The sequence below is a fragment of the Mustelus asterias genome, chromosome 8 (genome assembly GCF_964213995.1).
Source record: "Mustelus asterias chromosome 8, sMusAst1.hap1.1, whole genome shotgun sequence".
Lineage (NCBI taxonomy): Eukaryota > Metazoa > Chordata > Chondrichthyes > Carcharhiniformes > Triakidae > Mustelus > Mustelus asterias.
This window is the reverse complement of record NC_135808.1, coordinates 82,871,731-82,887,566: the sequence shown is the minus strand read 5'-3', so window position 1 is coordinate 82,887,566 and position 15,836 is coordinate 82,871,731. Positions and strand designations below refer to the sequence as shown.

General features: G+C 41.0%; 1 protein-coding gene across 16 annotated transcripts in view; it reads right to left on the bottom strand.

Moving 5' to 3' along the window:
• The window catches only part of pde4dip (phosphodiesterase 4D interacting protein), a 425,654-nt gene that overhangs the window by 27,638 nt on the left and 382,180 nt on the right, over nucleotides 1–15,836 (bottom strand). For all 16 annotated transcript variants that reach the window (XM_078218377.1, XM_078218378.1, XM_078218362.1 and 13 more), the window contains 4 exons: nucleotides 10,645–10,898; nucleotides 7,442–7,576; nucleotides 4,929–5,105; nucleotides 3,097–3,348 (listed from right to left, as the gene is read on the bottom strand). In XM_078218377.1, coding sequence (XP_078074503.1) covers nucleotides 3,097–3,348; nucleotides 4,929–5,105; nucleotides 7,442–7,576; nucleotides 10,645–10,898 — 818 coding nt within the window. The remainder of the gene's footprint in view (nucleotides 1–3,096; nucleotides 3,349–4,928; nucleotides 5,106–7,441; nucleotides 7,577–10,644; nucleotides 10,899–15,836) is intronic.

Genomic DNA, 15,836 nt, shown 5'->3' with positions numbered 1-15,836 from the left:
GAACTCCACATCAAACCCAAAGTTAATGTGTTTAACTGGTTGGAAAATACTGAACAGATAAAGACCTTGCATTTATTTAGCATTTTTTTAGAATATTAAGATATCCCAAAGCACTTCAAATATATTATTTTTTGAAGTGTTGTAACCATTATGATGTAGAGAAAAGAGCAGCCAATTTGGGAACTGCATGGTCCAACAAAGAGCAGAGATAAATGATTAAACAGAATATGTCTTGCCAACACAGCCAAGTGCACTGTGTGCATGCATTAACTCCACACATGAGTGGAGCACACTTGGCTGTGTTGGCCATATTTGTTTGTAGTGATGTTGGTTAAGAGGTAAAGATGACCAGGACACCACAAAAACTTCATTTATCCTAAAATTGTGACATGGGATCTTTCACGTTCACTTGAAAGGCCAGACACGGCCTTAGTTGAACATCTCATCTGGACTGTATGAAAACAAAATTTTACTTAAATTGCAGTGTGTTATGTGTGCTTGTAGATGGAAAGAAGGGTGATGCAAAAGAAAAAAACAGAGAGAATTACCCTGGAAATGCTACTATCCAGTCTCTCTGACAGAGGGCAGTCTCTCAGCTTTCGCACCATATGCAGTCCGATGCCACCGTGTAATTTAGGTATGTTGCCTCATCACTGTTTCTTATTTTTTTATAAAATGTAAATTTTTTATGGCTCAAATTTTATCATGAGGTCTGGCAAAACCAGAATCTGCCTCTAAGTGAGAGACTACAAGCTTGACAAAGGGTCATCTGGACTCAAAACGTCAGCTCTTTTCTCTCCTTCCAGATGCTGCCAGACCTGCTGAGATTTGCCAGCATTTTCTCTTTTGGCTACAAGCTGTGTCTTTGTGGGTAGTTAAGGTGTATTCTATGGAATCTCAGGAACCATGTGTAACTAATGGCCTATTAATTTGCAAATATCTCATGTTGAGGAAAAAACTAAAATTTGGAGCTCTAATTAGGATTAGGATTTGTATACCAAAAACATTTTTTTAAACCTCACTTTTCAGATCTCTGGGTCAAAAGATTCAAACAGAACAGACCAATAAATGCCAACTAAAATTACAAACAAAACTAAGTTGCCTGGGCTTCTTTCCAGGAGCCACAGGGTTTGTGGCTCCTGGAAACGCCTGTGCTAAAGGCGAGAAAGAGAAGGCAATAAGTGAACAGCGCACTCAGTAGAGTGCATATTTTCACCATGCTGTCTGTGTTCACTCAACATTAATACAATTTTGGAGCTCTTCCTTAAGGCTTTCCCCCACCTAGTTGATGCTTTAAAAGCTAAAGGAAAGAAATATTTTTATTAAGAGTTTTCATCTTACTGTAAAGACTTCAGGCCAATTCACATCCAACAGTCTGCTCTGAAAACTCTGCTCATATTTTGTCAATTGTGCCAAATTCTACCACAGGAGCTGAGACAACCTGCAAGGTTGTAAGAAAATCAGCAACATTCTAAAAAAAAATCAATTCATCCTTATCTCCCAAGGTGAATAGATCCTTTAAAAATGACCAAAAGATTGATGCGGAAGGAAAGATTAGAGTACAAGCGAAAGCTAGCTTAAAACATAGATAGTAAGAGTTTATATAGCTATATCAAAAAAAGAATTAACAAAGTGAGCAATAGAAAGTGAGTCTGGGGAATTAATAATGGAAAATAAGGAGATGGCAGGTGAATTGAATAGATATTTTGCATTGGTCTTCACCATAGGAGATACAAGTAACTCCCAGAAATAGCTGTAAATCAGAAAATGGAAGGGAGGGAGGAACGCGGGAAAATCATAATCACCATGGTGATTTGGGCTGCACGGTGGCACAGTGATTAGCACTGCTGCCTCACAGCACCAGGGACCCAGGTTCGATTCCCGGCTTGGGTCACTGTCAGTGTGGAGTTTGCACATTCTCCCCGTGTCTGTGTGAGTTTCCTTCGGGTGCTCTGGTTTCCTCTCACAGTCCAAAGATGTGCGGGTTAGGTGGATTGGCCATGCTAAAATTGCCCCTTAGTGTCAGGGGGACTGGCTAGGGTGAATGCACGGGGTTGTGGGGATAGGGCCTGGGTGGGATTGTGGTCGGTGCAGACTTGATGGGCTGAATGGCCTCCAGCTGCACTGTAGATTCTATGATCTATGACCAGGAAAATCATACTACGAAATTGGAACTGTGGGCTGACAGGTCCCTGGGTCCTGATGGACTTTAAGTGCCTTAAAAGTGGCTAGTGAGATAGTTGATGCACTGGTTTTAATTTTCCAAAATTCCCTAGATTCGATGGAGGTGCCATTAGATTGGGAAATAGCAAATATAACTTCTTTATTCAAAAGGGAGACAGAAAGCAGAAACAACGAGTCAGTTAGCTTAACATCTGTCATGGGGAAAAAGACAGAAGCTATTATTAGGGATGTTATAGCAGGGCATTTAGAAACAGTCAGGGTAATCAGGCAAAGTTAACATCGTTTTGTGAAAATGAAATCATGTTTGACCAATTTATTGGAGTTCTTTGAAAAGTAACATCTGCTGTGGATAAAGGGGAACCAGTGGATGTACTGTGTTTAGATTTCCAGAAAGCATTTGAGAAGGTGCCACATCATAGGTCATTGCAAAAAATAAAATTTCATAGTGCAGGGGGTAACATATTGCAGAGATAGAAAACTGGCTAGCTAACTGGAAACAAGAATAAGTATAAGTGGGTCTTTTTCTGGTTGGCAAGATATAATAAGTGCTTTTATATCATACTTTTTAGAACTTTGGAATGTGCTAAAACACTTCAAATGGTGTCGATAAAATTTGCATTTGAATGTATCAACACTATAGATGCTTACTCACCTGGACTTCTGTTTTGCTGATACATTTTCTTGCCCAAATAATGTTTCTTTTTTACCCCTTCCTTTCAGCTATCAGTTGCAGACACTGCTAGTTTGAGCACAATTGAACAGAGAATCTACCTCAATATAAATTGACAGTGTTAACTTAACTTTGATGCCTAGTGTGGGTCTCAATCTGACCATTTTCACCCTGGGAAACTCTGTACTAATGGTCTAATGAGAGAGATATGTTCAATTATCAGACCACAAACATTTGTTTACCTGCTGTGTTGGTTCCTGACTGGTATCCTGAAGATCCAGAGGACACATCGCCAAGTGTATTGATTCTCAATGGTCGATGAGTTGTTTCCCAGAGTGCACTGTTGTCCAAATAACTGTTAGTGGTTCGCACAGTCTCCTGCATATTGTTGGTGTTGTTCAGCTGCTGGTGAAGTGCATTGTTGGACTGTGAGGCACAGCCAACCTGTTCTAAATGTGAAGACATGCCAGTGCCTGTTCCAGAATAGGTCATACCTACAGGAATGATTTTCAGCAGAGGCTCAGAAATTTGAGAGAGAAAACAAGCAACTTACAGACATTCTGGCAGACACAAGGGACCACTCAAAGGCGAAATCATCGTGTCACATCCGACCAATCACAAATGCCCATTTGCAGCACAAGCTGTTTTTCAATATTGCACTTATTCAATTATGCTATTATTTGAGGACCTGATCCTTGCCATCAAAGGGTTAAACAATATAAGAGCCACACAGAAGGTTTTCCATGAATAATGAATTCTTTCATCTCTTTCAGGAAACGTTGAATCTGGCAGCAGTTTATTTCGTTCCACACTGTTACCAAAACCACCCTCTGTCTCCTCCTCCTCGCTCAACTTCACAGGCAACAATGGTGGTCTTTTAATAAAGTACATTCTACAGAATCATGCAATATCTTATAATTTGGTATTTTATCCATCTTACTGATTTATGCAAAATGTCAACATATTCATAGAATCATATCATTGGAATACCTTTTTCATTAATGTTAGTTTGTTACATTGTCCCAAAGATAAGAAGGTGTATTGATTGTTCAAGCAAGCATTGGTTAGCAATTTTTGCATTAATAGCAATAGGTGTACATCATGCTGAGCAGTGAAAGGCCCTTGGAGCCAGACAGGGCATTCAAAGACTGCAGTGAAAGGTTAGAAGGGGTATTCTGTGTCTCTGTATTTTGATCAGAGGCTCATCACCGTAAATAAGAAAACATCCTTCTGTGCATCTACTCAATTGGTTAATTTTCTGTTGCAAATTGCTTATTGCTCCTCCTTTGACACTATGCCTGCCACATTTTGGATTTATTAGTCCTGTTTAATTTGAATGCCAATCCTTGAACTTCTCAGGAAATTTCAATGTGCATTGATGTACCTTAAGATATGGGGTTAATTCAATCGCCTCAGTACTGAGCCATGATCCACATGAATGCAGATTAGAGAATTGAGTAGTCTTATCCTCAGCCCGGTTGTCCTCTGCCTGTGGTAGTCTGCTGGGTACATGGGATTGTTGAATTTATTGTTTCTTTTTGCCAATTTTCTCCCTTCCTCTGCTGCAGGGATAGTTGTGCTATAGTTCCCTGTTGCTATGTTGTGGGTATGTTCCCATGGTTCTGGCTGCCCCATGTACCTCAATCAATTAGCTCAACAGCAAGAGTAGGTACATTGTTCAACTGTTGAGGGCATCCCGGTGAAGTCTAATTGTGTCCTCACCTGACATTTACATAGACCCAGTTTCCAACAGGAGTCACTGGGCAGCGATCCATACTACAAACCCCACCTGATTTTTCCTCCAGTGGTGCTGAGGCCAATTTTAGTTCACTATAACCACATCAGCTGTGATACGATTGTTTAGCACAGACCAGTGATTGAACCTCTGAGTTGAAATATAACTTAGAAAAAAATATAATAGATATCTGTAAGTAAAGAAAACAAATGAATGGATAGTTAAAATACAGAAATATTTTTTAGTGCCCCAATTAAACCTCCACTTCACATCATGCCATTTTGCACATGCTGAGTTATACAGGTGGTATCCAAGCAGAATATCAGGTAAAATTCTCACTTTCTCCCAGCTGTCTTTGCAACATGTGAAGTTCCTGCTGGACCTCGGCCAGGGAAAATGTTGATGCTGTGGGGTAAGCTGGGCCAAAGGGTAAGCTTCTGAACTGACAAGGAATGTCAGCACAATGTGAAGCTTGAGAGGCATTAGTGCTTTGTGGCACACTGCTTGAATAGAGGCCTATAGATTGACAGCAGAATTGAAAACAGAAATATGATGAAAAATTGTAAAAATAAACATAAAGTTGAACATAAAACACAGTAAATGCAGTCATTTTTGAACCTTGTTCCCCATTATGTATAATCCTGAACAGATTCGGAATTGCTATTTTGTGGTTAAATACTCATCAGTTTACATAACAGTAGCAAATGATAAACTGAGCTAAATGGTCTAATAGCTTAGGTCTCTGAAATGGTGAGATGCGGAGATTAAAACATTCACCCGTAACTTCCTCAAAGTAGCAATCACCGGCAAATTGCCAGCTTACCCCCACTGGCATTTCAAAGCCTCCATCTTGCCTGACCTTCCTCACTCAGACTGGGTGAGACAGCTGGACGAAGCAGTTCTGGGGCTCCAACAGCAAATGGAGCGCAACGAAGGAGGACATGTCCTCTATTTACATCACCAGCTGCCTTAAAGCAGGTGAGTTTAAGGGGAACTTTGAAAGGGAGAAGGTAAGTTTCGAAAGTAAATGAACGGGATCTGGAGGTGGAAATTCAAACATGCGGGCGCAGGTTTTGGGTTGGGTCGTTTGGGGGTGGGGGGGGTGGGGGGGGTCTGGTGTCGTGGCCAGTCCGTGACAGGGGTCAGGCAAAAGGTTTTGGGTGGGGTGAGGGGGAATGATGGTGCTTGGTTTGGGGGGTATGTATTGTGGGGGGTCCTCTTGGGGGGTGGGGGGGGGGGGAAATGGGGGTGGTGGAGTCCCCTGGGAGTTAGAAGTCAGGGTGGTGTAGGGGGTTCCCTGGTGGGAGTTGGGGGATGATATAGTGGGGTCTCATGTGGGGCTCAGTCTGGATTTTAAAAATAGTTATGTTGAAGTTACAAGTGCTTTTTTCCTTCTAACTCTTTCAGAGTAACTATGAGAGTACAACTGGCAGAACCATCTGAAGCTAGCAACTTAAATCACTTTGTCAGATGGTTCTCAGCCCTGTGTAATTGTCCAGGGGAAGTTAGCTCTTCTGGACAATTGCCAGGTAAATGGTTATGTGGAAACTTCCACGAAGAATTCCCCAGCGCACCATTGGGGTACCTCCAAATGTGACACAGGGGAGTTGGGAAATTATGGTGGGGACATTACTGCTGAGTCCAATCCTACTTTCATCCAATCTTCACACACAAACCCTTTTGCAGCAGGAGTTACCGGATAATGATCAGAAATAGAAATCGCGCCTTATTTTTCTCTGTCTTAGCAAGGGACATTGATGTAGATTGTAGCAAACCTACCACCCCTGTGATTTGGTAGAGAGTATGGACAAAATCTTTATCTTTCAGGTCTCTTTAGCTTGGTTCACATTTGACAAGTTTTTTGCACCGACTGAGCTCTGTAGGCATCAGGCTAATTTGGAACTGAAATGAGATGTCCACTGTGTATGCTGTTGAGGCAGTTTAGTGTGCATTCACCTCTCTGTTCTTGAGCAAATGTTTGTTCTTGGGATTTGGGAAATAATGATAACATTGCATTTACTGACCCTCCTTAATTGTCACGAGACAGTAATCTTGGGCCTTCAGCAGTGACTACTTTCTATAATCGAATGGTTTACCATGCCAGTTCATTGAGTGGGATTGGGTAACAGGTGGTAGGTTTGCCCCCTTGAAGGACATGAATGCAAACAATGGGTTTCTATGACAATGAGGGCCTGGTCACAGATTTACTGAACTTAATGCAAATCTTGCAGAGTTGAAATCTCAATATTGCCAGTACAGTACAACTATATTACTATACCCATGTGCCATTGCTAGAGGATGCATGATGACAACTGGCAGAACTACTCTGCTAATGTTTCCTGTGTGAGAAAACACTTATGTCATCAATTTCTCCAGGAGGGTTCTCCCAATTGTCCACTGTAACTTCAGCCAGTTTACATAATTTTTCTCTCACAGACCTATCGCCAGGTGGGTGATTGGGAGAACTTTGACAGAAATGTTATTCTTTGGGCTTCATTTACTGTTTGGCTAGCCAGTGTGACTGAAATTGAAATCTCACAGTGTGGAACACAGCTTTTAACACACCATTCATATTCATATCATCCTCTGCATCTTAATAACCTTGCAGTAATTGCATGTTCCCAAGAGATGTCCTGAGCAAACAAGTGGCACCAAGTGGTTGCAATGCTGCACTTGAGGTAATCCAGCTTTAAACAATGCTGCAGATTTACTCAGAAAACTGAGAAACTTTATCAGCTCTCAGAATATTGCACGCACAAAGGTGAACTCTGGTCCTCTCTCCCACTTTACTCATTTAAGTCACTGCAGTGCCCCAATTAAAACTCCATCCAATGGCCAGCCTCTGACCATACCTTTTTCTGACTTAACGGTGTCCATGGAAGGTTGCTGGGGTGAGCTGCTGGCAATGCTTTTCATTTGATTTTCACATGATGATGCAGATGCGAGAGATGAATGTTGGGATGGATTTCCACAATGACTTTGATCATCTGAGAAGAGTAAATGTCAATGTAGTGAGATGGACCAAATGCTACAAACAAATGAAAACACAAACACATACATATGTGGCATGAAACTTTGGGTGATTTTTGGGGTTTTTTTTTAAAGCAGTTTTGCACCAAATTTGCCACCTAGATCCATTAGGGGAATGCAGTTGTACATTTGCATTTTCCTGAGGTGCTTGATAAGTTGGTTCACAAGAGGTTTGTTAGAAAAATGAAGTTCAATGTAAAAAAGTATACGGTTGGAAGAACATGGAGAGACGATATTAAATAAGAGATGCAACTCTAAAGGATGTGCAGGAGCAGAGGGTGCTGGGTGTGTATGAGCATAAGTCATTGAAGGTGGCAGGACAAGTGGAGGAAGTAGTTAATAAACAATATAGTATCCTAGACTTCATTAATAGGAGCAAAGAATACAAAAACAAGGAGGTTATGCTGAAGTTGCATAAGACCCTGGTTAGACCTCAGCTGGAGTATTGTGTAAGTTCTGGGTGTCACACTTTAGGAAGGATGTGAACACATTGGAAACCTCTTCTGCACTCTTTCCAAAAATGGTTCCAGGGATGAGAAACTTCAGTTATGAAAACAGATTAGAAAAGTTGGGACTAATGTCCTTGGATTAGAGAAGGCGAAGTGGAGATTTGATCAAGGTGTTCGAAATCATGAGTGGGCTGGACAGAGTAGACAGACAGGGAGAAACTGTTCGCGTTCATAAAAGAATCAAAAACGAGGGGGCACAGATTTAAAGTGATTTGCAAAAGAGCCAAATGTGATCTGAGAAAAAATATTTTCACACAGCAAATGGTTCAGGTCTGGAATCCATTGCCTAGAAGTTTGGTGGAGACAAGTTCAATCGAGGCATTTAAGAGGACATTATAAGATTATTTAAACAGAAACAATGTGGAAGGATAGGGGGAAAAAGCAGAAGAATGGCATGGAGTCATAACGCGCATTCAGAGAACCAGTAAAGGTACAATGGGTTAATTGGTCTTTTGTTTAAGCTAGCCACAGTTGTGCTTGGCACGCGGCATTCTGACTATGGTTCCTGCAGTCGGGCTGCATACAGATTTACCAAAGAAGTAGTGGTTGTTGCAAAAAATGCTAATACACTGTGACCTCTGCAGTCTGGCAATCTATTGTTTGGAAACACCAGTTGTCTGGTAATGTTTTGAGCAGGCCCAAGCATTTTCTGAACATAATCGGCAACATTTTAGTGCAATACTTTGGGAGTGGAAATGTGGAAGATTCAGTATTTGGATAAGGAACAATTCTTATTACTGTTTTATGTTTTATCATTGTTTAATGTTTCAGGTAAACATGTATATCTATGGTGTTTTCTGGTTCAGCCACTTGTGGTTAGAAATTTCCAAAGTACAGAAATGACATGGTCCCAGGCATTCCGAACTGGAGAGGTTATAGTGCCGTACTTTTCAGAATTGTGCTTCATCCGGGCTGTCAAATTATAATCGCTTTGCAATATGAGAGAGGAGGGAAAAATATCAATACAAGTATATTCAAGGGACTGGAAGAAATGATCCATGAAATCAAGTTATGTTAAAGATTAATAAAGTGATGAGATCACTCTGATGTCATGAGATCACTATTATGTCATGAAATAATTCTGTGATGTCACAAGGTTACTCTATGATGATCTGAAGCTGGAATGAGCAGTACACACAAGATACATTAAAGGCAGCAAAAGTATTGTGATAACTGTGAATGCAATTGAATGGATAACGTGAATGTTAAAGGACCTAGATTTCTTATAGTTAGGTAACCAGTGGATAGAAACTTCTCATTAGGGCCAGCTACGTGACAGAATAACTATTTCCATAACAGGGTCTAACTAACAATCGGCAAAAGCCATAAAATATTATCCAATGTCCTTTCACACTGGAACAGCTCAAAGAACTTGACACAATGCACTGTTCTGTGGAGTGCAATGTATCTTGCCAAGCAGGCAATGTAGCAGCCATTCTGAGTCAGCAACATCTGACAAACACCAGTGTTGGCCTCACTCATGACGAATGTAGTCCAGGACACTGAGAAAACTTCCTGCTCATCTTCAACAGCGCAACTGAATCTTTACCTGAATCAACAGAATAGGCATATTTGGAACTGCTTTAATGTCTCATCTGAAAGATGGGATATCAGACCACATATTGTGCTTTCAGAACTGCACTGGAGTCAACTTATCTCAAGTCTAACTACATCTTATAATTTAGAGGTGAGAGAACAACCAGCTGAGCCTAGCCGGTACCGTAACTTATTGACCTTACAAGTAGAGATACCTATATACAAATAGCTGCAATATATTTATGGTATTGCTTTTGGTATTTTGGTGGGTTTTTTTGTGTACTGTAGTAACACATGAAATGTTGGTACTGATATTAGATAAACATTTTATCAATTTCGATCGCTAGGTTTTGATTAATAAGGGGATCAGGGGTTATGGGGAAAAGGCAGGAGAATGGGAATGAGAAAAATATCAGCCATGATTGAATGGCAGAGCAGACTCGATGGGCCGAGTGGCCTAATTCTGCCCCTATGTCTTATGGTCTTATGATAGCCAAAATCCCACATTATGTGTTCCTCGGCTTGATTACCTTATAGGCTTGGTGCAATATACGTAAACATTGTGTCATAATCTGCTGTCTGCTTTGTCCCACTGTGACCTATTCCATTTCCCATAGCTGCTTCTTCTGCCTTTCTAAGGAATTACCTGCATTGTGGACAGTTTTGTATTGAGGACTTCCACCCAATGGGAATTGCTCCAAATTAAATCAATATTGGCTTGCACTGGATTGACCTCAGTTGAATCTTAATGCAGCTCATCGACATGGAAGAGGTATGCTAACTACCTGCAGCACCTTGCATCGTCATTTCAATATCACAGAAATACTTTAAAATAATTTTTCATTTCCACTGTTATTTCGCCACTCAAATGTTAAAGGAACAACTTGGGATGCTTATTTCACTTCAATACATATCAAACAAGATGGACAAATTGTTTTGCTCGACCTGTGTTTAAAAGAATGAATTAATTTTGAACCCACCTGCTGTAGTTTGTGTTTCGAGCCCTGCGCTCTGCTGATCATTGTGCGAGTACTCACTGCTCGAGTCAACTTCGTAATGATACACTTCCAGGTCGTCATTGGTCGACTCCTGTTCTTCTGACACAAATGATGCCCTGTCAGACTGCTCCGAGTCCGAGAGAACATGACTGCTGGAGGGAGAGTCTGCTCGACTCTGCAGCTTGCAGCTCAGGGATTCAATGAGCTTGTTCTTCTGCTGAAGTTCTTTACTCAGTCTGCAAATAAGTTAATAATTCAATTAAAGGGGAAATCGCCATCCTTCTAAAGCGTCTGTACCAAATTCTTCCAAACACACAATATACATTGATTGCTGGGAAATTTTACACATTTTTCTATTAAATGTATTGAAATTATGAAACTGTTTATAAAGAATGGGTTTAAGAGGTTCTTTTTTTACATAGAATTTTACGGCACAGTAGGCCATTTGGCCCATCATCCTTTTCCGGCTTTCTGAAACATTATGGATCTGTGGTCGTATTCATTGGAACTGGAATCGACTTAGGTAATCACAGACAACCTGGCCTGAATATGGCTACTTCCTGCTTCTTCTGAAATGGTCACCAAATGCATGGTGGCAAGAGCTATACCCTCAGGATGATCAAACTGTGCAGGATGTAGCAGACCACCACCACAAATCGGGACACCTGCTCTGGCATGTGCAGGAGACTCCTCCTACAGGAGCAATTGAGGCAGCAGAGTCTAGCTTCCACACCACAATCATCAGCTTGATGATGTTCCTTGTGACAGCATGGCTCTCATTATATGCTTGCCATATGTAGCTGAGGAAAGCCATTAACTAGGCGTAAAACAGGTAGCCCTTGACACCCAGCAGGCACACTCTAGATTTACTTGATGACTGAAAGATTGCTGGATCAGTGGATTGGCATAGAATGAGTGCATCATGACCGCTGCCATGATAATGGGCATTCAGCAACATGATTTTATTACATGCCAGCTGCCCATTGAATTCATGCTAACCTTTGCAGTTTCAGTACATTTCAGTGTGGAAATGAGACACCTTGATAGACATGTGTATGGAGTTGATGGTACTCTACACCACAGGGAAGACTACTATTTTGGGAAGGCCATGAGTACGCTTTGCTTGTTTCTTTTTGTTCAAAGTTCCCTTGTGGCATACAGAGCCACTGTCACTTCTTTGATGCAGTAATGAACAGTAAACTGGGAGCTGTTACAGATGCCATCTATTCCAGCCTGAGAGCATCCCGAAAGGGTAGAAATTGAGGGCCACAGTTACTTTCCCTGCCACTGCAGCGTCACACACCCTTAAGCTGCAGATCAGGTTCCTAGTGGTAGCAGATTTCTGAAAGTACCATTTACTTCAATCAGAGATTACATACTGCCCTTGGCTTTGGAAGAGGTAAGGAAATTGCTCCCAAAAAATGATAGGTTGATAAGACCTCCTGCTGAGAGTCCTTCTTTCTCCATCTCCCTCTGCAAGTAAACTTATTTGCTCCCTTTCTCATGCCACACTTCCAGGTGACACTGCAGCTATGACACCTGTTCTAACACTGATACAATGGGCTGAATGGCATCCTTTTGTGCTATAAACCACAATGGTTCTATCTTAGTGAATCACTTTTCCACCTACTCCATGTTATCCTTTCAAACATAAGGCCCTCAAAATCAGACACAGTGAGTACATTTCTCTGGTCTCGTTTGTGGCGGGGCCCATTTGGCGTCCTGCTAAAACTCCATTCACTTTCAGTGGCATCGGAAAATCCCAGCCACGAACAAGGTCAGGGAATTTCAGCCAGTATTTTAATTGTGGTCGGAATGTAGCACAAAGAGGATGCCTCATCCCATAATGTAAAAACGCAACACAGTATTTTAGAAGTTTCAGCACAGAAATTTAACTAATGTCCTGCAATTTTAAAATGGTCAGCAGGCATGTGAATGTCAAGTTGCAATCTGTCACACCTAAACTGGACTGCAACTGCGCTCGATGCCTGAAACAGACATCAGGCTCCTTAAATATGTAAATTGGAATCCTATGTCTACTTCTGGAAATTATATATGAAATCCAGCTACAAACAGGCAGAGCTTTCACTGAAATGCATTGTATATTTGTACCAAGATTCGAACAGCCTAACCAAAAACTCTAAAAGGGATTGCTGGATGCCATATATAAAACAATTTTCTTTTATTATCGTACAGCCCAGAAGCATTAGTTCTCTTGGGCCTACAAAAAACCTCTGATTCACTCCACTGCCCATGTGTTCGAGCTACCTCCACCAGAATCATATCACCCCCAGATGCAATCTACTGACCGAAATGAGAACTGGCAGATTTCCAGTCGGCGAGCAGCAGTAGGTCAACCACTTGGTGCAGATAGATCTCCAGCAGCATTTAAATGAGAACTGAAGCCAAATATGGCTCAGGCTGGCACATGGAACAGTTGATCTGCTGGTTTTACATCCATTTTAGGTGCAAGTCAAATACCTCTCAGTTTATTAGTATACTGGGGTTTTACGTGTAGAAATTGGGACTGCCGTCTCATGCATGTGTTAAATCCAGCGCAATTATGTTGGGTCATAAATCCAATGTCAACATGCCAGTTTCCATAAAATGGTAATCAGGCAGGGCAAAATCAGCAGCTCACCCACCATATTATAAAAAAACTCATCAATGGGCAATGCAGCTGGTTAACAAGCCAACTGACGGTGGCACAGTGGTTAGCACTGCTGCCTCACAGCGCCAGGGACCCAGGTTCGATTCCCGGCTTGGATGACTGTGTGGAGTCTGTACATTCTCCCCATGTCTGCGTGGGTTTTCTCTGGTGCTCTGGTTTCCTCCCACTGTCCGAAAGATTTGCTGGTTAGGTGCATTGGCCATGCTAAATTCTCCCTCAGTGTACCCAAACAGGCGCCGGAGAGTGGCAACTGGGGGATTTTCACAGTAACTTCTTTGCAGTGTTAATGTAAACCTATTTGTGATATTAATAAATAAGCTTTAAACTTTATTGCGCTGCCGAGTCTGGTGAAAAATAGGGAAGAAAGGGGGCACTTCATTTTTGGGGAGATACTACCTGTGCGCATTGGGGATACCCCTCCAAGGTGGTACCCCACTTTGTGCCTCCCCGATGACCTCCAAAACCAGACCCCCAACTTCCTTCCCTCTTTTCCCAGGGTGCTGGATCCCTCTCCACCCAAAAGTCCCAGACTTACCTGAGTCCAGGATCCACGTTATCTTCTTTCAGACTCTATTGAGTCTGGTATTGCTGGAACCACAAAAACTGCCAGCCAGTCAGAGTAGAGGGATGGACTTTCTTCTACTGAAGGGCAGAAGCCCCACTTTGAGCTTGTTAAGGCTGTCTGTAGCATAATATTGCTGCAGGACAGCTTCCCTTTTTCAGTTTGTGCCTGAGCTTTCTAACAGAGAAAGGGAGGGAGCAAGCAATATGACACCCAACCCCTAAAAACCAGCCCACTGCATGGTTATTGAGGTATCAAAAGTGGAAAACTTTCCATATCAAATACCAAGCTCATAAGATACAGCACAAGCAGGGACCGAGTAAAGTTCTCCTCTACCACAATAATGGGTGGAGAGGGATATCTTCCACTTGTAGACTTGTTATTAAAGAGGAAGCCAAACCCACTATACTTTAAACCACACAGTGTGATTCTGAATATAATTTTTCATCTTAGGATGTGCAGATAACAATTAACAATCTGCCCCAGACTTAATTATAAACTGTGATCCAGAATAGAAGGTTTATTTCAATGGTGTCATCCAAAATTACATCATAAAAATACACCAATTAGGAAAAGAGCAAGATTCAAGATAAGTGCCACTGAGACAGATTTCATTACTGCCAAAGTGGCTGAAATAATCCTTACATTCCAATTTCTGTGGGCATTGTTTTCTATAATTATCAAGAAAATCAGCAGAATTATGTACAGCTGGACTGTATTATCTAACAGTGATTATTATTTACCTTTATATGCAATCATTCTATTAACCTGTACTTACATGAACAGTATTGGCAGCTACATACAGCACACTCCATTTGCCTGCATTCGCAATGTTGTATTAACCTGTGTGTAGGACTGCGTTGGCCTGTATGTACAGTGATTTGTGTATAGTGGTTTCATTAATAAACACAACTGTAATAACCTGGAGGCAGAACAGTTGTGTCCATATTTCTGCTCAGGAACCGTATTTACCAGTGACAGTACAAAAAGCAACTCCATTTAATCTGTAAATAAATGGATTGTATTAACTCAAACATATAGCAACTAAATTAAATAGTATGCACAACTTCTGCATTGCATTGTATGTATAGTGACAATATTGGTCTGTATTTAAAACAATTGCATTAATCTTCAAATACAATCCTTACATTAATTGCGGTGAGTACATTAGCTTGTTGTATTAATTGTACACCGAGGACTCTAACCTGTGTCAGTGAGGACATTTACCCATATAAACAGCAATTGCATTGACTGTGCAGCGAATTGGTAAATTGTGTATAAAGCTTCCACATTGCCTGTATAGTAACTGTCTTGGCCCGTGTGTACCGTGATTGCTTTAGCCTGCCTGTACAATCATTTCATTCCTGTACCAAGTGAGAAAATTAACTTTACATACTGCAAGCACATTAACCAGAATATAGAGTGAGTACGTTAACCTGTATTTGCAGCAATTATATTAATCTGGTATATAGCATCTGTATTAATTACATAAGCAATGAATGAATTCCTGGTGCCTTGCACATAACAGCATTGTATTAACCTGCATTACAGTAATTGTATGAACCAGTATTTACAACGATTGTCTTAAACTGTGAATAGAGTATCTGTACTAACTTTGTAAATTAGTACAGATACTAACTTACACTTTATATTCAATAACTGTTACACTGTATGTAGGGCAATTGTATTAACCTATAATGCACACACAGTTAGTTCATTAACTTGTATATGCAGAGAATATTAACTGTATATTCAGCAGTTGTAATAATCTACACATTCTAACAATATTAACCTGTAATTAGTTTATTATTTGATCTACGTATAATCTGTACAGAGACTGTAATAACCTACACATGCTGACCATATTACCCTGTAATAACCCACTCACACACTAACAATATTAATTAACCTGTAATAACTTGCACACAATGACTACATCCG